Source organism: Thalassophryne amazonica, chromosome 9, assembly GCF_902500255.1.
Source record: "Thalassophryne amazonica chromosome 9, fThaAma1.1, whole genome shotgun sequence".
Classification (NCBI taxonomy): Eukaryota; Metazoa; Chordata; class Actinopteri; order Batrachoidiformes; family Batrachoididae; genus Thalassophryne; species Thalassophryne amazonica.
In genome coordinates, this window is record NC_047111.1 from 109,043,975 (window position 1) to 109,071,052 (window position 27,078).

Below are 27,078 nucleotides of genomic sequence, written 5' to 3' on the forward strand. Positions count from 1 at the left end.
AACAATCGCTCTAATTAGTACGTATACTCTAGTTAGCACCCTTCTAATGACAGGGCAGCTGTCATTAGGATGTCAAAAGAAGCCAGATTTTGCTGGCTTCTGTTATTCTTCTCTACAAGAGTCAAGACAGAAATCAGACTACCAGAGAAAGAAATTTAGCTGAGGAAGCTTCTACGATTAGAAGCGAAACATCATCGTGTCAAGCAACCCAGTCCAGTCGAAGATTCAAGTTTCTCTACAATATTATCAGAGATTTTCTGCATGACCATGTGGCCGAAGCATCTAATTTTTCTCCCCAATGCACAGTTTTTAGTTCAGTCTTTTTGATGTTTTAACCCTTTATCTGTTAAACCACATGATAATTGTAACCGCCTCGTCTGAAGTTTCCTATGAAACAAATCAGCTGTCTCCAAATTCAAATCTCCTTGCCATTTGTTGGGGAGTTAGTTCACTCTGAGACTTTTGTATGGCAAGAGATGCAAGTCAGCCCTTAGGATGTGTTGCACAGAACTCAACGATTTTTGTTTTCTGAATTAGGGTCAACTGCGGCATTTTTCCTGGACATTAATGTCTTGCAGAACAAACTTTAGGGTTCCTGAAATGAGAAAAACACCATTATTTCTCAATAAAACCATTTCCTGGTATTCATATTTCAGAGTACTTTTGGGTACATTTTTTGAGACACCCTATATATACTGTGTATATATATATATATATATATATATATATATATATATATATATATATATATATATATATACACACACGAGGGTAGGCTGAAAAGTTCTAAGGCTCACTATGATACAGTTAATGCATTAACAACAACAAAAAAAAACACCTCCGTGTTGGAAACCATTCAGAAGATTCAGACGGCTTTCGATGGCTTTCAGTCGAGTTGTAACAGCTGGACATGCCACAACATGTCCTGTTAGACTTCCAAGACGGAGGTGTTTTTTTGCTGCGCGTCCTGAGCTGCTTCGTGCCGACGCGCGAAATCCTCCGCATGTCTTTCATTACAAAATCTCCTGTAACAGTGGAATGTGCCACAAAAGTGCTATGTCCAGCTCTGTTGCCATTTCTGTGGTAGTCACATGATGTCCCGGATCAACACAGCATTCAGTTTAGAAATGATCTGGTCGATCCAGCCTGTCGAATGGCCACTCGGCGCGCCACACACCCTCCGCCGCTGTGGGCCATCTTTAAAAAGGTTTTAACAGTCCATAATCCACGTGACGCCGACAGAATCTTCACCGATATCCAACTGAATCTATCGAATGGTTTCCAACTGCCTGTCTCTAACACTTTCTGAAAAAAATTTCATGGAGCAAAGCGGCAGTCTCTCAGCAAGTTCTCAGACAAAAGAAATCCGACGGGAGGGGTGGACCAGTGCTCACTCAAAGCCTGCCCACAGGCGAATGACGTAACCGACAGGCGTGGAAAAACTCACACATGCGCACGAAGGTTCAAGCTTGGCTGATGTAATCACACGTGATTCAAATCCATATAGTTTTTTGAAAAAAATAAAAAGGTATGATACTTTTTGGACAGACCTCATATATATATATATATATGACCTTTTTTTTTTTTTTTTTTTTTTGCAAAAACCTGATGGATTTGAATCATGTGTGCTTGATGAGCCGACCTTGAACCTTCGTGCACATGCGTGAATTTTTTCACGCCTGTCGATTGCGTCAGTTGCTGGCAAGCAGCATTTGTGTGTGTAGTGCTCTCGGCGGATTTTCATTGCAAGGAAAATGACGGAACGACTGGAGCAGCACTACTGCATCAAATTTTGCCAGAAACTGGGCGACAGCCAGGTGGAAACCATTCGGAAGATTCAAACGGCTTTCAGTGGCTTTTCAGTCGTGTGACTATCCAAGAAATTGTGGAAGAGGTGGGCACCTTTTTTCAGAGTCCAGCATGTCCTGTGAGACTTCAACACGAAGGTGCTTTTGCTCCGCCGTCAGCAACTTCGGCACGAATTTTGCCACAACTCTTTTCATGGACAAATGTTCTGTCACAGTGGAATGTGCCGAAAAAGTGCTGATGTCCACCTCTTCAGCAATTTCTCCGATAGTCACACGACAGTCCCGCATCACCACAGCGTTCACTTTGGAAATGATGTGGTCATTTCAGCATGTTGATGGGTGACCGGAGCGTGGCTCGCTCTCCACAGTTGTGCGGACGTCTTTAAACCGGTTGTACCGCTCCTTAATCTGTGTGATGCCCATAGGATAGTTACCGAAAGCCGTCTGAATCTTCCGAATGGTTTCCACCTGGCTGTCGCCCAGTTTCTGCCAAAATGTGATGCAGTAGCGCTGTTCCAGTCGTTCCATCATTTTCCTTGCAATGAAAAACTACCGAGAGCACAACACACGACCTCACACAAAGGCTGCTTGCCAGCAAATGATGCAATCTACAGGAGTGAAAAAATTCACGCATGCGCACGAAGGTTCAAGGTTGGCTCATCAAGCACACGTGATTCAAATCCATCAGGTTTTTGCAAAAAAAAAAAGGTCAGATACTTTTCTAACAGACCTCGAATATATATATACTCAACAAAAATATAAACGCAACACTTTTGGTTTTGCTCCCATTTTGTATGAGATGAACTCAAAGATCTAAAACTTTTTCCACATACACAATATCACCATTTCCCTCAAATATTGTTCACAAACCAGTCGAAATCTGTGATAGTGAGCACTTCTCCTTTGCTGAGATAATCCATCCCACCTCACAGGTGTGCCATATCAAGATGCTGATTAGACACCATGATTAGTGCACAGGTGTGCCTTAGACTGTCCACAATAAAAGGCCACTCTGAAAGGTGCAGTTTTGTTTTATTGGGGGGGGGGATACCAGTCAGTATCTGGTGTGACCACCATTTGCCTCATGCAGTGCAACACATCTCCTTCGCATCATCCGTGAAGAGAACACCTCTCCAACGTGCCAAACGCCAGCGAATGTGAGCATTTGCCCACTCAAGTCGGTTATGACGACGAACTGGAGTCAGGTCGAGACCCCGATGAGGACACCTAGCATGCAGATGAGCTTCCCTGAGACGGTTTCTGACAGTTTGTGCAGAAATTCTTTGGTTATGCAAACCCATTGTTTCAGCAGCTGTCCGAGTGGCTGGTCTCAGACGATCTTGGAGGTGAACATGCTGGATGTGGAGGTCCTGGGCTGGTGTGGTTACACGTGGTCTGCGGTTGTGAGGCCGGTTGGATGTACTGCCAAATTCTCTGAAACGACTTTGGAGACGGCTTATGGTAGAGACATGAACATTCAATACACGAGCAACAGCTCTGGTTGACATTCCTGCTGTCAGCATGCCAATTGCACGCGCCCTCAAATCTTGCGACATCTGTGGCATTGTGCTGTGTGATAAAACTGCACCTTTCAGAGTGGCCTTTTATTGTGGGCAGTCTAAGGCACACCTGTGCACTAATCATGGTGTCTAATCAGCATCTTGGTATGGCACACCTGTGAGGTGGGATGGATTATCTCAGCAAAGGAGAAGTGCTCACTATCACAGATTTAGACTGGTTTGTGAACAATATTGGAGAGAAATGGTGATATTTTGTATGTGGAAAAAGTTTTAGATCTTTGAGTTCATCTCATACAAAATGGGAGCAAAACCAAAAGTGTTGCGTTTATATTTTTGTTGAGTGTATATATATATATATATATATATATATATATATATATAGGAGAGGTGGTTGTCTTTTGCAATGTTAACTACACACAGCTCTGTGAGCTTCAGCCTGATATTAGTAATAAAGCTTGTAGCAACAATGCCTAAAGCTCCAAAACTATGCACAAGTAGACCTAATAAGCCAAAACTCAACATGTGGCTACACACAAGCCGCACCACTTATTTTATTTTATTTTAGGTTTATTTGAATAGGGACAAGTACGTATGTGGTCCCTTATCATTCTCAATGTAAAAAGGTTTGCTTTGACAACTCTGTGGACTTTTTTGATGTGACTCTCAAATTTAAGCTGAGAGTCTAAAACCAGGCCCAGATATCTAATCTCTGGGACCTGTAAGATGTTTTGTCCATTTATCTGTAAATTCAGTTGTTCCGTTATGGACTTGTTTCTCGAGGCGAAGCAAACAGACACTGTCTGTTTTACATTTAAATCAAATCAAATCAAATCAATTTCATTTATATAGCGCCAAATCACAACAAACAGTTGCCCCAAGGCGCTTCATATTGCAAGGCAAAGCCATACAATAATTACAGAAAAACCCCAACTGTCAAAACGACCCCCTGTGAGCAAGCACTTGGCGACAGTGGGAAGGAAAAACTCCCTTTTAACAGGAAGAAACCTCCAGCAGAACCAGGCTCAGGGAGGGGCAGTCTTCTGCTGGGACTGGTTGGGGCTGAGGGAGAGAACCAGGAAAAAGACATGCTGTGGAGGGGAGCAGAGATCAATCACTAATGATTAAATGCAGAGTGGTGCATACAGAGCAAAAAGAGAAAGAAACAGTGCATCATGGGAACCCCCCAGCAGTCTAAGTCTATAGCAGCATAACTAAGGGATGGTTCAGGGTCACCTGATCCAGCCCTAACTATAAGCTTTAGCAAAAAGGAAAGTTTTAAGCCTAATCTTAAAAGTAGAGAGGGTGTCTGTCTCCCTGATCCGAATTGGGAGCTGGGTCCAGAGGAGAGGAGCCTGAAAGCTGAACGCTCTACCTCCCATTCTACTCTTACAAACCCTAGGAACTACAAGTAAGCCTGCAGTCTGAGAGCGAAGCGCTCTATTAGGGTGATATGGTACTATGAGGTCCCTAAGATAAAATGGGACCTGATTATTCAAAACCTTATAAGTAAGAAGAAGAATTTTAAATTATATTCTAGAATTAACAGGAAGCCAATGAAGAGAGGCCAATATGGGTGAGATATGCTCTCTCCTTCTAGTCCCTGCCAGTACTCTAGCTGCAGCATTTTGAATTAACTGAAGGCTTTTCAGGGAACTTTTAGGACAACCTGATAATAATGAATTACAATAGTCCAGCCTAGAGGAAATAAATGCATGAATTAGTTTTTCAGCATCACTCTGAGTCAAGACCTTTCTAATTTTAGAGATATTGCGCAAATGCAAAAAAGCAGTCCTACATATTTGTTTAATATGCGCATTGAATGACATATCCTGATCAAAAATGACTCCAAGATTTCTCACAGTATTACTAGAGGTCAGAGTAATGCCATCCAGAGTAAGGATCTGGTTAGACACCATGTTTCTAAGATTTGTGGGGCCAAGTACAATAACTTCAGTTTTATCTGAGTTTAAAAGCAGGAAATTAGAGGTCATCCATGTCTTTATGTCTGTAAGACAATCCTGCAGTTTAGCTAATTGGTGTGTGTCCTCTGGCTTCATGGATAGATAAAGCTGAGTATCATCTGCGTAACAATGAAAATTTAAGCAATGCTGTCTAATAATACTGCCTAAGGGAAGCATGTATAAAGTGAATAAAATTGGTCCTAGCACAGAACCTTGTGGAACTCCATAATTAACCTTAGTCTGTGAAGAAGATTCCCCATTTACATGAACAAATTGTAATCTGTTAGATAAATATGATTCAAACCACCGCAGCGCAGTGCCTTTAATACCTATGGCATGCTCTAATCTCTGTAATAAAATTTTATGGTCAACAGTATCAAAAGCAGCACTGAGGTTTAACAGAACAAGCACAGAGATGAGTCCACTGTCTGAGGCCATAAGAAGATCATTTGTAACCTTCACTAATGCTGTTTCTGTACTATGATGAATTCTAAACCCTGACTGAAACTCTTCAAATAGACCATTCCTCTGCAGATGATCAGTTAGCTGTTTTACAACTACCCTTTCAAGAATTTTTGAGAGAAAAGGAAGGTTGGAGATTGGCCTATAATTAGCTAAGATAGCTGGGTCAAGTGATGGCTTTTTAAGTAATGGTTTAATTACTGCCACCTTAAAAGCCTGTGGTACATAGCCAACTAACAAAGATAGATTGATCATATTTAAGATCGAAGCATTAATTAATGGTAGGGCTTCCTTGAGCAGCCTGGTAGGAATGGGGTCTAATAGACATGTTGATGGTTTGGAGGAAGTAACTAATGAAAATAACTCATACAGAACAATCTGAGAGAAAGAGTCTAACCAAATACCGGCATCACTGAATCAGCCAAAGAGAACGATATGTCTTTGGGATGGTTATGAGTAATTTTTTCTCTAATACTCAGAGTAAATGTAAATGTTATTAAGAAATGATCAGACAGAAGGGGGTTTTCAGGGAATACTGTTAAGTCTTCAATTTCCATACCATAAGTCAGAACAAGATCTAAGGTATGATTAAAGTGGTGGGTGGACTCATTTACATTTTGAGCAAAGCCAATCGAGTGTAAGAATAGATTAAGTGCAGTGTTGAGGCTGTCATTCTCAGCATCTGTGTGGATGTTAAAATCGCCCACTATAATTATCTTATCTGAGCTAAGCACTAAGTCAGAAAAAAGGTCCAAAAATTCACAGAGAAACTCACAGTAACGACCAGGAGGACGATAGATAACAACAAATAAAACTGGTTTTTGGGACTTCCAATTTGGATGGACAAGACTAAGAGACAAGCTTTCAAATGAATTAAAGCTCTGTCTGGGTTTTTGATTAATTAATAAGCTGGAGTGGAAGATTGCTGCTAATCCTCCGCCTCGGCCCGTGCTATGAGCATTCTGGCAGTTAGTGTGACTCGGGGGTGTTGACTCATTTAAACTAACATATTCATCCTGCTGTAACCAGGTTTCTGTAAGGCAGAATAAATCAATATGTTGATCCATTATTATATCATTTACTAACAGGGACTTAGAAGAGAGAGATCTAATGTTTAATAGACCACATTTAACTGTTTTAGTCTGTGGTGCAGTTGAAGGTGCTATATTATTTTTTCTTTTTGAATTTTTATGCTTAAATAGATTTTTACTGGTTGTTGGTGGTCTGGGAGCAGGCACCGTCTCTACGGGGATGGGGTAATGAGGGGATGGCAGGGAGAGAGAAGCTGCAGAGAGGTGTGTAAGACTCTGCTTCCTGGTCCCAACCCTGGATAGTCACGGTTTGGAGGATTTAAGAAAATTGGCCAGATTTCTAGAAATGAGAGGTGCTCCATCCAAAGTGGGATGGATGCCGTCTCTCCTAACAAGACCAGGTTTTCCCCAGAAGCTTTGGCAATTATCTATGAAGCCCACCTCATTTTTTGGACACCACTCAGACAGCCAGCAATTCAAGGAGAACATGCGGCTAAACATGTCACTCCCGGTCCGATTGGGGAGGGGCCCAGAGAAAACTACAGAGTCCGACATTGTTTTTGCAAAGTCACACACCGATTTAATATTAATTTTAGTGACCTCCGATTGGCGTAACCAGGTGTCATTACTGCCGATGTGAATTACAATCTTACCAAATTTACACTTAGCCTTAGCCAGCAGTTTCAAATTTCCTTCAATGTCGCCTGCTCTGGCCCCTGGAAGACAATTGACTATGGTTGCTGGTGTCACTAACTTCACATTTCTCAAAACAGAGTCGCCAATAACCAGAGTTTGATCCTCAGCGGGTGTGTCGCCGAGTGGGGAAAAACGGTTAGAGATGTGAACGGGTTGGCAGTGTACACTGGGCTTCTGTTTAGGACTACGCTTCCTCCTCACAGTCACCCAGTCGGCCTGCTTTCCCGGCTGCTCGGGATCTGCCGGGAGGGAACTAACGGCGGCTAAGCTACCTTGGTCCGCACCGACTACAGGGGCCTGGCTAGCTGTAGGATTTTCCAAGGTGCAGAGCCGAGTCTCCAATTCGCCCAGCCTGGCTTCCAAAGCTACGAATAAGCTACACTTATTACAAGTACCATTACTGCTAAAGGAGGCTGAGGAATAACTAAATATTTCACACCCAGAGCAAAAAAGTGTGGGAGAGACAGGAGAAGCTGCCATGTTAAACCGGCTAAGAGCTAGTAGCTGCGCTAAGCTAGCGGATTCCTAAAAACACGCAAAGTGAATAATGTGTAAATAATTTAGAGGTGATTCAGCAGAGGGAGTGCTTTAGTTAAGGCACGTGAAGATTACACTGTGAAACAAATCGTTATCTAGTTAACTAGATCAATCTAACTGCGCAGATTAAACAGCTAACAGATACAGCAAAACACCACTGTGCTCCGGAACAGGAAGTGATACAATACCGCAGTGAGAGCCAACCACCAGTAGAGGTTCAAGCGGTTCAAGAGGTTCAAATTTAAAGACAGATGAGCATTCTAAAACCACACAGCTACCTTTTGCAGATGTTTTGACAATTCCTCTGAAACAGCCTGTACTGTTGTTATTTATTATTATTATTATTATTATTATTATTATTATTATTATTATCAGTGCCTATGCTGGAATAAGGGAGAGAACTCTTCAAATTATTGTCCATTACTTTACATTTCAATCAGGCTCACAGGTGAAATGTTCGTCCACTGCCTTTGAACGGGCGATTTGCACAGTTTATAGCTCCACATGAAGGTATTTTTTTACAAAATCACAAAGAATAAAGTTACGTGCGCCTGGTTAAAGATCAGTAGAAAAGAGCATGCAAGTGCGGTACATGCAAGTTGTTGTGTGAAAGTGTAATGACACGGACCCACAACAGGGGGCGTAAATGAACGGTCAATGGAAATAAAGAGTAACACTTTTAATGTTGTGAAATGTGCACAACGAATACAGATACAATTCAATACTACAGTCAATTTGTACAGTTGGTGTCGTGTGGGCAGGCTCGAGGATAGGAGACGCCTGTCCAGATAAGAGTCGGGACCCACACGATTTCCACCGCCAATGGATCTGGAACACACCGGAGCCGCCAAGTCCCGAGTCACCAGGTGGCCACCGTCTCCAGCTGTCAGATCGGGTACTGCTGGCAGGGAGCAGAAACAGTCAAGGGTGGGTGTGTGCACACACACAGCAAACAGTCAGCAGTCAGATGATGGTGTCTGGTGGATCCGACAGCTCTGGCCTGACTTCCTCTTCATGCACCCAGGACAGTGCATCGGACCGTTGGTTTTTAGTCTGGGGCGATACGTGATCTGGAAGTCAAACCGACCAAAGAACAGTGACCAACGGGCTTGCCTGGAGTTCAGACGCTTGGCGGTCCGGATGTATTCCAGGTTCCGATGGTCCGTGAAAACCGTGAAGGGAACCGAGGCTCCCTCCAGAAGGTGTCTCCATTCCTCAAGAGCCTCTTTCACCGCCAGAAGTTCCCGATTGCCGACGTCATAGTTCCTTTCAGCTGGGGTCAACCTGCGGGAATAGTAGGCACAAGGATGGAGTACCTTATCGGACTCCCCACTCTGGGACAGCACGGCTCCTATCCCTGAGTCAGAGGCATCCACTTCGACAATAAACTGGCGATCAGGGTTAGGCTGCACCAGAACTGGTGCAGTCGAAAACCGCTGTTTCAACTCCTTAAACGCGGCTTCGCACCGATCCGACCAGGTGAAGGGGACTTTAGTGGAGGTCAGGGCTGTCAGGGGGCCAACAACCTGACTGTAGCCCTTAATGAACCTCCGATAGAAGTTTGCAAAACCGAGGAACTGTTGCAGCTTCCTACGGCTTGTTGGTTGGGGCCAATCTCTCACCGCCGCAACCTTGGCCGGATCAGGGGCGACTGAGTTGGAGGAGATTATAAACCCCAGGAAGGACAAAGAAGTGCGGTGGAACTCACACTTCTCACCCTTCACACACAGCCGGTTCTCCAACAACCACTGCAGGACCTGACGTACATGCTTGACATGGGTCTCAGGATCCGGGGAGAAGATGAGTATATCGTCAAGATATACGAAGACAAACCGATGCAGGAAGTCCCGCAAGACGTCATTAACCAAGGCTTGGAACGTCGCGGGTGCATTGGTGAGACCGAACGGCATGACCAGGTACTCAAAATGACCTAATGGGGTGTTAAACACCGTCTTCCACTCGTCTCCCTTCCGGATCTGAACCAGGTGATACGCATTTCTAAGATCCAACTTTGTAAATATTTGGACTCCATGCAGGGGCGTGAACACCGAATCCAGAAGGGGTAACGGGTATCGGTTGCGAACCGTGATCTCGTTCAGCCCTCTGTAATCAATGCATGGACGGAGTCCGCCGTCCTTCTTGCCCACAAAAAAGAAACCAGCACCCATCGGGGAGGTGGAGTTCCGGATCAACCCGGCAGCTAACGAGTCCCGGATGTAGGTCTCCATTGATTAGTGTTCCGGACGTGAGAGGTTGTACAGCCTGCTGGACGGGTGCTCAGCGCCCGGTATCAAATCAATGGCACAATCGTACGGACGGTGCGGGGGCAACGTGAGTGCCAGATCTTTGCTGAAGATGTCAGCAAGATCATGGTACTCAGCTGGCACCGCCGCCAGATTGGGGGGGACTAAAACCTCCTCTTTAGCTGTCACACCGGGTGGAACTGAGGATCCTAAACACTCCCGGTGGCAGGTTTTGCTCCACTGCGTCACAACCCCAGACGGCCAATCAATCCGGGGATTGTGTTTTAACACCCATGGAAAACCCAGAATCACTCAGGAGGTAGAAGGTGTTACATAAAACACAATCTCCTCCCTGTGATTTCCAGACACAACCATTGTCACTGGCTGTGTCTGATGTGTGATTAGTGGAAGTAGGGTGCCATCTAGTGCCCGCACCGACAATGGTGACTGTAAGGCCACTAGAGGGAGCCCAACCTCCTTTGCCCATCTGCTATCCAGCAGATTCCCCTCCGACCCCATGTCCACCAGTGCTGGGGCATGAAGGGTTAAATCCCCACTTAGGATCGTAACTCAAGTGGTAATATGGCGGCTGGTTTGCTTCAGAAATATTGGCGAATGAGCTACCCAGTATTATACAGAAATCAGTGGCAGGACTATGGAACACAGGTACAGAGCTGGAAAGTGGCACAAGGCACAAAAATCTGGCAAAGAACTAACACACCCAGTGAGCTTATATAACCCCAGGTGATAAGCAGCAAATCAGGAACAAGTGTGCATGGAAAGCACCAGAACAAGGGTGTGGCCAGATAGAGGGAAACACCCACCATCAAGACCAAGAGACAGACAGACCCAAGCAGAAAAACCCAGCAAGAGAATAAACATACAAAAAAACGATGAAAAAAAGAAAAATAACAAACAGATCAGAGAAAAGAATTAAAAACAGATAACCAATCAAACTCAAACCCTGACAGTCAAAGCCTATTAACTTCTTGGTGGTTGCCATGACTACAACTGGTAGCTGCTCTTTGCCAGCATAAAAATGATTTTTATCAGCACTTATTGACCAAAACTCTAAGGTCTCAGAAAAAGAACTAAATTTGAAGAATTTAGGCATGTCTCTTGGAGCCATTTCTAAACAACTGCAGATTCCAAATAAGTTCAAACAATAGTACATAAGTACAAGTTAAGCCTGGTTCACACAGCAGGATAATTAGGCCAATATCAGACCCAATCTTCCCCTTCTGACAATCTTAAGGATGCCCTGACAATCGTGATGAGATGCTAAAGATAATCTTATCAGATATTCCTGCCGTGTGTGGTGTGTTCAGAGCACTCTGATCTGCTCGGAAGGCCGTCAGGAGCGCTCCGATCGCAAATCTGGGATATTCAACATGTTGGATGTTTTGGCCCAATATCACAGCGTGTGTTGTGTCCTCCGACCAACACGAGCACGCAGCCTGCTGAATGTGATGTGGAGCCAATCAGAAAGCGAGGTGATGGACGTGCAGAGCGCAAATAAAATCAAAACAGCTATTTTGACTTACCAGAAAGTCCGGTGGCCGCGCTGTCTCCACTCCTTTAAAGAACGCCTTTTCTTTTTCTTTTTGTATTGTTTTTTCCCTCTGTTTTAAATAGTCCACAAAGTATCTCCGTTTGTTTACTCTGAAGTCACGTTTAATCTCGAGAGGTTTTGCGAGATTTCCTGTCTGAGCTGGGAATGTTCGTGTGTGAAATCTGTTCATGTGTGGTGTTGTTGTCCTTACCGTGTGGCTGAACACCACACACTGTACGACCAAAACTGTCAGATCTATGATTGTTTTATCTTCACGTGTGTGGTCTCTCAGGTTTTGGAAACCTAAAGATAATTTTAGAATCCTGCCGTGTGAACCAGGCCTTAGTCATACGTGTCATCACTTTGCGGAGGTCTAGAAGAAGAGCCAAACTGTCACCCTCAGAAACTGCTGGAACACCAGCGTCACCGTCCACAGTGAAGTGAGTTTTACATTTCCTTGGACTGAGAGGGTGCCACCCAAGAAAAAGCCCCTGCTCCAAAAATTGACACCTTCAAGCCAGACTGAAATTTGCAGCTGTCCACATGGACAAGGTTTTATGATCAGATGGCACAGAGATTGAGCTACTTAGCCACAATGATAAGAAGTATAATTGGAGGAGTAAAGGTGAGGCTTTCAAACCTGAGAACACTGTACCATCTGTTAAGCGTGGTGGTGGTAGCATCAGGCTCTGGGTCTGTTTTGCTACCAGTGGTGTTGGTGCATTGCACAAAACAGATTAATGAAGGAGAACTACCTCCAAACATTTCTACATCACTGCAAATCAACAGCTTCAGCCTGTGACTAATACAGTTGAAACTTTGCCACAATTGGGTGTTCCATCAGGACAGTGATCCCAAACACACATCAAAGCTAATTCTGGGTTGGATAAAGCAGGAATCTGGAATGGCCTTCTCAAAGCCCCGACCTCAACCCTTATGAAAATTTGTGGACTACACTTAAAAGTGCTTGGAAATCAACCAGTTTAAATCAATTCTACCAATTCTGCCAAAAAAGAGTGGTCAAATATCCAGCCTGAATTATGCCAGAAGCTTGTTGATGGCTACCAAAAGCATGTGGTTGAGGCCCAGCTTGCTAAGGGACATTTAAACAAATGTATATACTTAAGCTTGTATGTATTATTTTGACCCTGTGTGGATGAGAGAAAATCCCAAATAAATTCAAACGTGCACCCACTTGTTGTTTTTTAAACTCAATCATGATGTTTGCTGTACAATCAGTCCATCCAGGTAAAAGAACAGAACATCCACATCATTAACAGCCCAAAATTACCATGACATTCATGCCCATGATGAGTGTAAACTTCCGACCACAGCTGTACATATGACGAGATATACAATCAACAAAAGAAATTTCATGCAGTTCTGGATAGGGATCCTATACTCCTTGAGAAGGTCTGCAGCTTCAGTGTTCAATGTGAGCAGCTGGGATGACATTCAGCTACAAATTGCAGCCCGTGAGATCCCACTGAAAATCTTTGTTTTGCTTTCTCTGGATTGAGGTCATAGAAGTTTTCTGGAAATCACTGTATTTCTGCTTTTGGGAAAAACAAAACAAAACAAAAACACTTTATGCCAGATATGGTAAAAGTTGGGGGAAGGAGTAGGGTTAGGTTATGGTTAAGGTTAGGGTTGGGGTTGGGGGTAGGGTTACATTATGGTTAAAGTTAGTGTTGGGGGTAGGAGTAGGCTTATGTTATGGTTAAGGTTAGGGTTGGAGGAAGGAATAGGGTTAGGTTATGGTTATGGTTAGGGTTGGGGGGAGGAGTAGGGTTAGTAATAGTGAGTTAAAAAAAAACCCGTCATGAAAATTTGGATAATTTCAGGACGGGAGCATGAAAATATAAAACATGAGATTGGGCTGCCCCTGACCAAGTCAGCGTCTCTACATCTGGAGTTGGTCCACGGGCGCCGGACTGTGGCTGCCCACTTCTCCTCGTATTTGGATTGTGTCTAACTGTAGGGTGGGTTAAATGCAGAGGACAAATTTCATTCTATTTGTACAATGACAATAAAGGCTCTATTCTATTCTATTAAACATTATCATTGACTTGGCATCATCCAGTTTTAGCATGTTTTCTTTTATAATATCTGTCAATATAGTCAACACACCATGTCATCTTACCAATGTTTGGCAATACAAGCAGTTTGGCCCAAAACTGGAAATCCAGTCATTTCCATCACTTTACACTGAAGTAAGTCACTGCTCCAAGTAAAGGAGCTTAAGTAACTTCCAATATTCATGATTGACGCTAAAAGGAGCAAGCAATCAAGAGGGAGACAAAAGTCATGCTGTCAGTGCATCAGACTACCATGGTGAAGAAGGAGCTAACCTGTAAGATAAAGCACTAAATTTACATGTTGTTCTAAGGCCCCACCCTGATTTGTGGTTTATGAACTGTGGGTAGGGTCCCAAAGAATGAGATTGCACAAGCATGGGGCCAAAATTATTTTTTGATCAGGATGGCAGGAAGAAGAGCTCTGATACCTGGAAGAAACTGGGAGTGGAACTTTTGCTCTTTCCTACTGTATGTAGTGAACTGTGGAGATGTGGTTGAGGTTGATTAGTATGCCCTAGTGGATGTGTTGCTGATTGGTTGATCAGAATATGCTGGAGAGATTTGATATCTGCTGGAGAGACACTTTGGGATGGACATCTGGTCTTCCTTCCTTAACCTGCTGCCACTAAGATCACGCTCTGCATAAGTGGAGAGAAACTGATGAATTGGCAGGCAGAGTTCACAATTCAAGGATTGCTAAGCCTTGCTGTCTACGCATCTTCACTTTGATGTTATTGTGATGTTCTTCAGTTCTATTTCACCCTGAGAAGCATGAATTTGCAGCTCATGTTTGTTTGTTTTCTTTGGTTGTGTATTTAGAACACAGCAGGTAGCAGCAGTTCCCCCTACCACCACTGTTTTCTAACACCCTGCTGCTGTACCAACACCTGCTGATAGCTTTGTGTTGGGCCACCGTTAGGGTGATTTATGGTTAACTCCCGTGCACAGTTGTAGTGCTATCTCCTCTCTACAGGGAGATGGTTGGCCGGATTGCTGCTGTCACATAGCAGTAAAACCGGTGGGTGCACTTGAGCTTTCTGTGCTTGGTGCAAAGCCATTAGTATTTGTTTATTGTGCAGAAAATGGCACTTTCTGTACACCGATCTGACTTTGATTGTTCTCATTCTTGCATGTTGTATGACTAAATATGGCAGTGCTGTAGTCCTTAAGCAAGGACGGAGGATGCAGAATGCAGCCGAGCATTGAAGATAAATTTCCACAAATGCCATTGCAGGGAAAGCGTAATGACTGTTTTTCACATCGTTAACTCCTTAATCGTGATAAAGAGAGGAGCAACCCTGGATATGCTTGTGGTCAGATACACTGCAGAGCTCAGTTAAACAGTGTTGTACGGTACACTAAGATGTTTCATACACTACTTCCCTGATAGCTATTATTCTGCAGAATCCTATTGGTTATTTTCCAGATTTTTTTTTTTTTTTTTGTAAGAATGTTCATAAGTAAAATGTGGGATAAATTCCACTCTAATGCTTGTCAGAGGTAATCACAGCAGGGGCGGGATACAGTTAGGGAATAATCCTGTTGTGTCTGATGATTTGCGGACGTTAATGCTGGATTTTACGGTCGCAAATTGAGTTTTGACCAGTGACGCGTTGATAGTTGCGACCGTAATCCAGCATTAACGTCCGCAAATCATCAGACACAAGGGGGTTATTCCAATTCCATCGTTTGCACGGTTTATTTTTCTGTAAGTAATTTGGTCGGCAAAGCTTACCATAGCAACAGTGTCTTCATACCAAACTGGAAATTCTGTGAGCAGACCCACAGATCTCTCCAACTCATCAGCTGCACTGAGTAATTCTGCATCAGAATCCACATTAATACTTTCGTATGATGGATTAAATTCACCCATTTCAGCAACGTCATTGCTGCTGATTATTGACATCTGCATAGCAACACATTCAGGGCACGGAGCAATACATCAGATGTGAAACAGTCAAATATTTTGCCACCATCAACGCGATATTTTATGGTCTGAAACACACACTTAACCAATCAGATTTGCGGAACGAATATAATTGGATTAGAATACAGATTTGTTCTACCAGTAATGCTTCTGGACATAATTTTCCTTTTTAGGAAAAGTCCATATTGCTTGGATCACAGGTATTCCAGAATTCCTTTACTTTTTGGCAATTTCTGACTATCAAAATGAATTAAGACATGTATATTTAGTGGTGTCTTTAACACACACAACACAGCACAGCTCTTTTGTGAGGCCTCCCCTTCCTCAAAATCATTTTAAGAGAGTTGTCTCTCCAATGTGTCCTTCAAGGGCCTGCCAGCATAAGACCAATGAAAAACCTCACTGCCATCGCTGGGCGGGATATGTACATACACTGCCGTGTCATTGGATACCCGTACTACTCCATCAAGTGGTACAAGGACTCCAATTTGCTGCCATACAACCACCGCCAACGGGCCTTTGAGAACAACGGCACCTTGAAGCTGTTTGATGTGCAAAAAGACGTGGATGAAGGGGAATACACATGTAACGTGTTGGTGCAACCTCAGCTGTCCACACACCAGAGTGTCTATGTCACTGTGAAAGGTATGAACCTCATTCCAGTTTCTCCAACACTTACACAGTAGATTTACTTTAGTGTTTATTTATTTATTTCGCATAGTTCAAGAATATCAGCGCAGATGTTCCAGAAAAATCATTCCATAGAGGTACACACCTTTGTTCTGCAAAAAGAAGAAAAAAATCTTCAAATAACCTGCTACTTTATTTGTGACAATGCATCAGTGTGTTTCTATAAAGTATAGACGTCCTCAACACTGAGGCACCTGCATGCTGGATCGTGAAAAGCTCAACACAACACATGGCTAAGATGGCGTAGCTGATGGCTCATCAGAGTCTCGCTAAGTAACCGTTCATTTGACACAAAGTCATTCCAGGAGTAGCCAAGGATCCTCTAAAGAGACAGAGTATCAAAAACATCCCATTGTCACCTTAGGTCACTGGTTAGTGCCCCGTTCTTGCAACCATGGAGTAAAACAGGAAGCACCAGGACCCTATAGACATGGTCCTTCATTCTCATTGAAAGGTATCAGCATCACCAAAAGCATAGAACATAGAACCTTGGAACATAGCAAATAAACTCAAAAATGTATGACTGAACAAGTTCAGGTTTTAAGAATTGCAATCATAATAACAATGTCGCCCATTCGGCTGCTCCCGTTTCTGTTCGGGGTCACCACAGTGGATACAACCAGATCCACACTGGTATTTGGCACAGGTTTTACGCCGAATGCCCTTCCTGACGCAACTCTAGTGTTACCTTGAGAATCACACATGGCTGCTGGTGCTCCAAAGAGGTCTCCCATCCAAGAGGTCTCCCATCCAAGTATTAACCAGATCCTGCCCTGCTTAGCTTCTGAGATCTTATGGGATCAGGCTGACACAGAGCAGACCAGCTGCGTAAACATAATAACAATAATAATAATAATAAAAATCTTGTCCTTTTGGCTGCGCCCTTTTGGCCGGCATCACCACAGCGGATACAGCCAGATCCGCACTGGTATTTGGCACAAGTTTTACGCCGGATGCCCTTCCTGAATAATAATAATAGTTATTATTATTACTACTACTGTTATTATTGTTATTATTATTATTATTATAAGGGCATTTGGCGAAGTAATAATAATTATTATTACATGCATCTGGTGTAGTAATAATAGTGATTATTATTATTATTATTATTATTATTATGTTTATGAAGTACTTGGTTACATAAAAAGACAGTTAAAAACAAAAACAACATACAGAACAGCCGAAATGCAAACAGTAAGCAGCAGCAACGACAATATTCAGCATGAAACATGAAACAAACTAAAACTTTGGTAATGACAAATAGCAGAAAACAAGTGACTTTTAAGTCTTAATTTGTACACTTCAGCCAAAAGTGATGGTCTAATTTCAACAGTGAGACCGTTCCACAAAGTTGGAGCAAGAAAGTATTTTGATAATCTGCTGCATTCTTCTTTGCCAAAGAACACACAAAAGCCAGCACTCTGCAGAGCAAGTAGGCACATATGGCTCAACCAGTTTTGTGGAATAACACAGAGCACAACCATACAGTATTTTATTTTTTGTATTTAGTTGAAGTATTCAAATCAAGGTTTAAAACTAACCTTGTTTCTGCTGTTTGCTATGTATAACTTTGACTTTTTCCACCTTACGGAGTTTAAAGTGTTATGCTGGACAGATCAGATCTGTTGTGAAAGTGTAGGGACACGGACCCACAACAGGGGGCGTAAATGAACGGACAATGGAGGAAGTCAAATATCAACACTTTACTGTTGTGAAACAAGCACAACAATCACAACCAATAATAATAATTGTAGTGATAAGTCAATCACAACGGTGTCGTGTGGGCAGGCTCGAAGGTAGGAGACGTCCGTCCAAGCCGAACCGAAACCACACGATTTCCTCCGCCACCGAACCCCGGGAATACTGGAGCCGCCAAGTCCCGAACTCCAGGTGGCCACTGCCTCCGCTTGTCGGATCCGGTACTGCTGGCGAGGAACAGAAACAGTCAGATGTGGGTGCGTCTGCACCCAGCAACACGGGGGGTGAAACACCACCTCCACCTCTAGTCAGGAAAAACACTGCAGGAATGTAAGTACTTATCCGTGTAGCAATCTCCTGCTGTTCTTCTCTCTGTACAAAGGCAAAAAGTATTTTCTAGTCAAAGAATAACTCGCTGGCTGGATATGTTACCTTCTGGGTCGAACGATATCTCGGCAAAGAGGTGGAGATGTCGTCTGGCTGATATACCGACACTGATCCGACGAATGGTGACAGCTGTCAGAGATGATGAGCGGCAGCTGTCACTCTGGCTGCTCCTGTGAGGCGGCAGCGCCCTCTGGTGCCTGGAGCCCGCACTCCAGGCAGGGTGCCCTCTGGTGGTGGTGGGCCAGCAGTACCTCCTCTTCAGCGGCCCACACAACAAGATCAGCCTGTTGTTCTCTCTGTTTGTGCATCTCTCACTCACACACGCAAACACGTGCAGATTTATGCCCACTCACATGAATGTTGTGTGGAACTGTTGATTGCCTCAATTCTCTGTGCGTAAATCAAATCAAATCAATTTTTTTTATATAGCGCCAAATCACAACAAACAGCTGCCCCAAGGTGCTTTATACTGTAAGGCAAGGCCATACAATAATTACGGAAAAACCCCAACGGTCAAAACGACACCCTGTGAGCAAGCACTTGGTGACAGTGGGAAGGAAAAACTCCCTTTTAACAGGAAGAAACCTCCAGCAGAACCAGGCTCAGGGAGGGGCAGTCTTCTGCTGGGACTGGTTGGGGCTGAGGGAGAGAACCAGGAAAAAGACATGCTGTGGAGGGGAGCAGAGATCAATCACTAATGATTAAATGCAGAGTGGTGCATACAGAGCAAAAAGAGAAAGAAACACTCAGTGCATCATGGGAACCCCCCAGCAGTCTAAGTCTATAGCAGCATAACTAAGGGATGGTTCAGGGTCACCTGATCCAGCCCTAACTATAAGCTTTAGCAAAAAGGAAAGTTTTAAGCCTAATCTTAAAAGTAGAGAGGGTGTCTGTCTCCCTGATCTGAATTGGGAGCTGGTTCCACAGGAGAGGAGCCTGAAAGCTGAAGGCTCTGCCTCCCATTCTACTCTTACAAACCCTAGGAACTACAAGTAAGCCTGCAGTCTGAGAGCAAAGCGCTCTATTGGGGTGATATGGTACTATGAGGTCCCTAAGATGGGACCTGATTATTCAAAACCTTATAAGTAAGAAGAAGAATTTTAAATTCTATTCTAGAATTAACAGGAAGCCAATGAAGAGAGGCCAAAATGGGAGAAATATGCTCTCTCCTTCTAGTCCCCATCAGTACTCTAGCTGCAGCATTTTGAATTAACTGAAGGCTTTTCATGGAACTTTTAGGACAACCTGATAATAATGAATTACAGTAGTCCAGCCTAGAGGAAATAAATGCATGAATTAGTTTTTCAGCATCACTCAGACAAGACCTTTCTAATTTTAGAGATATTGCGCAAATGCAAAAAAGCAGTCCTACATATTTGTTTAATATGTGCATTGAATGACATATCCTGATCAAAAATGACTCCAAGATTTCTCACAGTATTACTAGAGGTCAGGGTAATGCCATCCAGAGTAAGGATCTGGTTAGACACCATGTTTCTAAGATTTGTGTGGTCAAGTACAATAACTTCAGTTTTATCTGAGTTTAAAAGCAGGAAATTAGAGGTCATCCATGTCTTTATGTCTGTAAGACAGTCCTGCAGTTTAGCTAATTGGTGTGTGTCCTCTGGCTTCATGGATAGATAAAGCTGAGTATCATCTGCGTAACAATGAAAATTTAAGCAATGCTGTCTAATAATACTGCCTAAGGGAAACATGTATAAAGTGAATAAAATTGGTCCTAGCACAGAACCTTGTGGAACTCCATAATTAACCTTAGTCTGTGAAGAAGATTCCCCATTTACATGAACAAATTGTAATCTATTAGACAAATATGATTCAAACCACTGCAGCGCAGTGCCTTTAATACCTATGGTATGCTCTAATCTCTGTAATAAAATTTTATGGTCAACAGTATCAAAAGAAGCACTGAGGTCTAACAGAACAAGCACAGAGATGAGTCCACTGTCTGAGGCCATAAGAAGATCATTTGTAACCTTCACTAATGCTGTTTCTGTACTATGATGGATTCTAAAACCTGACTGAAACTCTTCAAATAGACCATTCCTCTGCAGATGATCAGTTAGTTGTTGTACAACTACCCTTTCAAGAATTTTTGAGAGAAAAGGAAGGTTGGAGATTGGCCTATAATTAGCTAAGATAGCTGGGTCAAGTGATGGCTTTTTAAGTAATGGTTTAATTACTGCCACCTTAAAAGCCTGTGGTACATAGCCAACTAATAAAGATAGATTGATCATATTTAAGATCGAAGCATTAATTAATGGTAGGGCTTCCTTGAGCAGCCTGGTAGGAATGGGGTCTAATAGACATGTTGATGGTTTGGAGGAAGTAACTAATGAAAATAACTCAGACAGAACAATCTGAGAGAAAGAGTCTAACCAAATACCGGCATCACTGAAAGCAGCCAAAGAGAACGATATGTCTTTGGGATGGTTATGAGTAATTTTTTCTCTAATAGTTAAAATTTTATTAGCAAAGAAAGTCATGAAGTCATTACTAGTTAAAGTTAAAGGAATACTCGGCTCAATAGAGCTCTGACTCTTTGTCAGCCTGGCTACAGTGCTGAAAAGAAACCTGGGGTTGTTCTTATTTTCTTCAATTAGTGATGAGTAGTTGCTATCAATGAACTTCACATCATGAACAGCATTGTGAAACTTTGCAGTCACTGATGGCAAATGCACACATCAGTGAGGTGCAACAGTTTTGATCGTGCACGGCTGCATAGCAATAATGTCATATAATTTATCATATGTGGTACCTGAACAGAACATGCTTTATGTGAGTGTGCCTGCATGAACAAAAGAGAGATGACAAGTAAGAGGGAGAGACAGTTCTCTTGTGAATTCTGTTTTGTTTTTTTTCCCCTCTCTCCACACTGAGCCGTGAACCAACATATGTAAAACACATCTGAGTGTTACACTCTTTATACAGTGCAAGATAGCGCTGGATTTTAAGCAAGGTTTTTAATGATGGGCAATAATAATGCACCAGTTCTGTGTTGGCCACATCTCATTTTTAGACCAACGTGCCCACACAAACGGAAGTTGTATTGTGATTTAGAAGACATGGGTTGACATGGGTGAAAACAACATCGGAGTGTGGTAGAAATGAGCAGTGACACCTACACTGAGCTGTGTGCCACTGGGTTGAAGCTCGGGCATGTGGTGAGTGTAGCAATTTCAACAAATTGCTTCTCACTGCAGTATTTACAGTATACAAATAATAAATGTTTATGAGTGCAATGGTAAGAATCTTTCACCTCATGAAAGACTTCATATGTGATGGGTACATGCCTTGGAGGAGTATTTTGCATGGGTTCGAAGGTCGGTGGCCTTTACCTACTTTTAAAAAATTACCAATAGTTGCATTTGTTCAAAGGCTACCGACTTTTTATGGTCAGTGTTGGCCACATCCTTTAAATAAATATAATGTCAATCTCCAATTTTTCCACTGTGTATCCCAGTTTACATCAAACACATGAGGGTTCAACCAAATACCTACCCCACACATGTACATATAACTGCACTTTACATGGGAAATAGTACTGCACATGGGGCATTTTATGAGGAATGTCTCTAGTTTCAAGTTATTTCAACTTAACCCTCTGGGGTCCGAGGGCATTTTTTTGGACGTTCACTCGCCTGGCATAAATGTTTTATTATTGCTGTTAACAGCTCTCCCTGCATCCCACAATCAAGTTTTATATCTCTTTTTTTCAGGACAACCTGTGCTTTCAGAATATATATGTTTTTGTTGTGTTTTATAATTGTAATAAAGGTTTACAATCAAAGATAGGCAAGGAAAAAATAAAGCGAAAAATAATTTTCCACACACATTTATTCAAAACACACAGCAAACTATAATAAACAACTGTTTTGACACTTTATAAAGGTAATTTGAGGTCTGTGAGAAAGACTGTACAACAAAAAGGTTCAAACAATAAACACAAATGCACATTTTGAACAATATATACAAAATTGTATACGTTTTGTTGTCCATTGATATGGTAAACAGTGCTTTACGCACAGAGTTATCCAGTAACATGCACATGCAAACTAGTGGAGCAGTCCTGATAGTTACACACTCTTTGTTTGAGCACCTGAGATTGTCATCAGAGGCTCTCCGTGTGCTCCTGCTTTCACTGATCGCTGTGCGTAATGGCACAGGGCACACTGAGTATGTACTAATAGTTTGTACTCATTGGAGCACCCAGGGGGCTATTCAAACCGGCCAACTAGTAACATACCACTCCTGAAAACGATCTTTGGCTTTTCACGTGAGGTAAATCTGCCCTACGATTGGATTTTGGAAAACCATGTGACGGTGAACCAATTCCGATTGGACACTCACATTGCGCATGTCATCACACAGCTTCTATGAGGAGTACAAAGATGCCCGATGGCTGACTCGAAAGGCCGCGGAGTTAACTTTTCAGCAAAAAAAAAAAAGTAAGTTTCTATCTCATATCATTAAAAAGTTATTTATAATTTAGTAAAACTTGGTCTTGGTCGTTGTATACGACGGCATCGACCCCAGAGGGTTAACTAAAGTTATTTCAACTTAACTAGAGAAGTTTTGTGGCATTGACAGTTGAAGTAACTAAGTTGAAATAACTTTAAAAAACTGTATGCAAAGTGTTACATCAATTTTTCTCTTTGAGACAGCAGTTCCTTTTTTAGAGTGTACGGTGTACTGCATTAGTTTTGTGTGTGTGTGTGCACCATCAATAAGTTCATGCAAATCGTCTGTCACAAAAACAAACCCCACCATGTTTGTTTTTAAACTAAACTGCGTCATTGTTTCAAAGTGGTCGCGGCGTGCAATGATGCAAAATGTATGGAACCAAAATTTCACAGTAAATGGAACCAAAATGGCAAATGGGATGAATGATCCATATCGCGTGACATACAAACCACTAATCAAATTACAAGGATCCATTTTGACGTTATATATAAAAAAGGATTGCACCGGTTGGATTTCTTGCTCTCGGGCTGCATCTGGCCTCAATCTGGCATTTTAAAATCTCTGATATAAGCGCTAGGTACTTTTCAGAATAATTTGTGGTCCCTTGTTACTTCTAAGAAGGAGTTTTTTTTTTTTTTCAGTTTGTTATCCCTTTATCAATAACATCACTGTGACATAAGCTAAAATGATTCATGACTGGACCTCACTTTTATGAGGCAACAGACCAAACGCTGACCTTGTGCTGATTTTCCATCTGGCTTACATGATGTACATCACATTTTTAAGATACAGTACATTAAAGGATCATCAAGGTTTCTTCCACTCCACGTTGAATAAAACACAGATATAAAGAGTGGTATTTGTATATTGGCCGATAAAAAAGCACACCCATCACTGATAGCAAAGCAACATCTCCATCATCAGCGTATCTCTGGCTCATCTGAAAACGCAGTGGCGCGAGCTGAACCAGATGCTGATAACCTCAGATTACTCTCTTTCTTCAATGACGCTGCATAATTTGAAATGTCGGTTGGGCAAACCCTCCCTTCTCCTCTGTCTGGCGGGTCTTGGTGCGCTAACGAGTGTGCGAGGGGGAAATCACACAGCATAGACAAAGCTACGCTGCCATTCTGCCTCAGCTAATTTGCCTCTAAACTGCTTAGCATTCCACCACTGCCGCGAGGGAATCCCCAGGAGCCTATTATGCCTGTTTTGTTGTGAATTAAATAAGTGCTGAAGTGCTGCTTATTCCAATGTTGTTTTAAATGATTAATTTTCCAAAGCATTTGCTTCTCACGGTGGCTACAGTGTCCCCAGAGAGCAAAAGGCCACGCGAGAGAAGACTGCATGCATTCAGCCAATTTGAATGAGGAAAAGTAATGAAATATTTTTCTCATCTCTGCAAAATCAAAGATTAATGTTTTGAAATTGAGAACAAAGGAAAAAATGTTGATACTTGAGATGCTGTGGTTACCCTTTGTAAGACTGACCTGAATAAGCAGTTAATTTAAACTTAGGTTATGATTAGTTAACCGATAAGGTGATGCATCTGAAGGGAAATAAGGTTTAATTTGTGCACTTTTTGTCATGAAATGTATTTTCAAGTACCTTTGTCTCTTAAACAGTCCCACCTACCATCCATCCATTTGAGTTCCCCCGGTTTTCCATTGGTCAGCGGGTCTTCATCCCCTGTGTGGTGATGTCCGGTGACCAACCTGTCTTCATCACCTGGCAGAAAGACGGCCGGCCAATCCCAGCCAGCTTGGGTGTCACCATAGATAACATCGACTTTACCAGCTCCCTGCGCATCTCAAATCTGACACTGATGCACAATGGCAATTACACCTGTATCGCTCGTAACCAGGCTGCTGATGTGGAGCACCAGAGCCAGCTCATCGTCCGAGGTGAGGCTGTGGAAATGGGTGAGAGAGATGCGGTGTTGGGGGATGAAGATAAAGATAAGATAAGATCAACTTTACTCTTCCCGAAGGAAATTATATCACCAGAGTACAGAAACAGTAAACAGTGAACTTTTTTTCTTTTACAGTAATTACAACAAATTCACTCTGAATGACTGGATAACTGTGTTCTTCATGTATTCATCCTGCAGAAGGGGGAGGAATTATACAATCAGACTGCCACAGAGAGGAAAGACCTCCTGTGGTGTTGTGCACCTCGGTGGTCTCAGTCTATGGCTGAAGGTGCCCTGACAGGACAGGAGGGGATGGGAGGTGTTGTCATGAATGCTGAGCAGCTTCCTCAGCATCCTCTTCTCTGACACCTCCACCACAGACTCCAGCTCAACCCCCAGGACAGAGCCAACTCTCCTGATAAGCTTGTTGACTCTGTTCGTGTCAGCTGCCTTCAGCCTGCTGCCCCAGCACACTACAGCGTAGAAGATAATGCTGGAGACCACAGAGTTGATAAAACATCTGCAACATATTTCTGCAGACACTGAAAGATCTGAGCCTCCATTGATGGTAACTGGGTTTGGACAGGTCTTCCGTCTTCTGAAGTCCACCACCAGTTCCTTCATCTTAGATACATTGAGCTGCAGGTGGTTGAGTTCACACCACTCTCTGTGGTGTAATCATGACTGTTGGCATAGCTGGGGACTAGACACTGTGTGTTTCTTCTACATCAGACCTGGGCAAACTGCAGCCCGGGGGCCACATGCGGCCCTTTGCATGTCTCTGTCCGGCCCTCATGAGGTCTGTGATTATTATTACATATATTAAAAATGTCAAGCTTGTGTGTTGCAAATCAGAGAGGTTTATTTAGGTATATTTAAATATTTACATATTATTACAATAATAAAAATTACCTATAAAAGCTATTAAATAGGTAATTTTTTGTAAAAAATTTGTAATGGGAGACAGCCAAGTTATCGATGGTGTGGCCCTCGGACATAATTCAGGTTCCCTATGTGGCCCCTTGTAAAAATTAATTGCCCACCCCTGTTCTACATGATTCAGGTTGAGGGGGTACATGTGGGTTTGTCATAACTAAAGACATACATTAGCTCCTTGACCCCCCCCCCCCCCCCCCCCCCAAATATAAAGATAGTCATCTTATATTATATTTCACAGTCTGGTCCACTACATCACTGCTGAACAATCGCACGTTGTGCAACACATTTGGTGCCTCAGACAAAAAACTGACCCACATCGAGATGAGAGTCATGTAGTAGAACTGTCCGATGACACACACCGCCCTGTTGCTCTGAAAAGGTATTACACTTGTTTGATCCTTGTTTGTATTGTTGACCGGCTCACATGCTTTCAAAGAGGGTGAAAGTCATTGTTACTCCTGTATTCTGAACTGAAATTTTCTCCAAAACAGTAGGTGGCAGTAGAGAGTGGAAGAGTCACAAAGCACAGCCTGCCTTAGCGTGACGTATTTCCACTGAACCCATCTGAAGATGGCTTAGCTAAACGGGCACTTATCACGTGACAGGCAAGACAGCTAACAGATGTCACGCCTCACATTTCCTCTGATTTAAAACTACAATCTCTGCAATATAGTGGTTATTATTCTGGACTTTGCAACAAACAATTTAGGCTGGATTCTTGATAGAATTCAAACTAGTTTTGCTGTGTTTCATTTCAAACAAAGTAGGTGCCTCAGTTTTTGCGCAATTTTAACCATGTTTATGTTTTTCCTGAAACATTTCAGATGGACAATAACATATTTATATTAAGATTAGGGTTCAAATCAGGTCAAAGGTTCAGTCAGCATATTTTCATGGACACCTTTGTGTCTTCATGGACTGGGGAAGGTCACATGGTTACATGACATACCGTAATAGTTGTCTTTTGTGAGCATGTCCCAAAAAAATTCCAAAAACCAGAGTTTATGTAAATACAAACTACTGAAAACTTGTATTACAGTAAATTCTGTAAACTTGAGTCATCTGTTTTCATGGACTCTCTGTTAAAGACAGACAACAGGTGCACAATCCACTCCTTTTTGTTATAATAAACTTTTGAAATGTTGGTTTCAGAGT

At 42.6% G+C, this 27,078-nt stretch overlaps 1 protein-coding gene across 2 annotated transcripts in view; it reads left to right on the forward strand.

Moving 5' to 3' along the window:
- dscama (Down syndrome cell adhesion molecule a) overlaps window positions 1-27,078 on the forward strand; it is a 385,227-nt gene that overhangs the window by 233,759 nt on the left and 124,390 nt on the right. For both annotated transcript variants that reach the window (XM_034178954.1, XM_034178955.1), the window contains exons 8-9: window positions 16,185-16,460; window positions 24,698-24,976. In XM_034178954.1, the coding sequence (XP_034034845.1) occupies window positions 16,185-16,460; window positions 24,698-24,976 (555 nt within the window). The remainder of the gene's footprint in view (window positions 1-16,184; window positions 16,461-24,697; window positions 24,977-27,078) is intronic.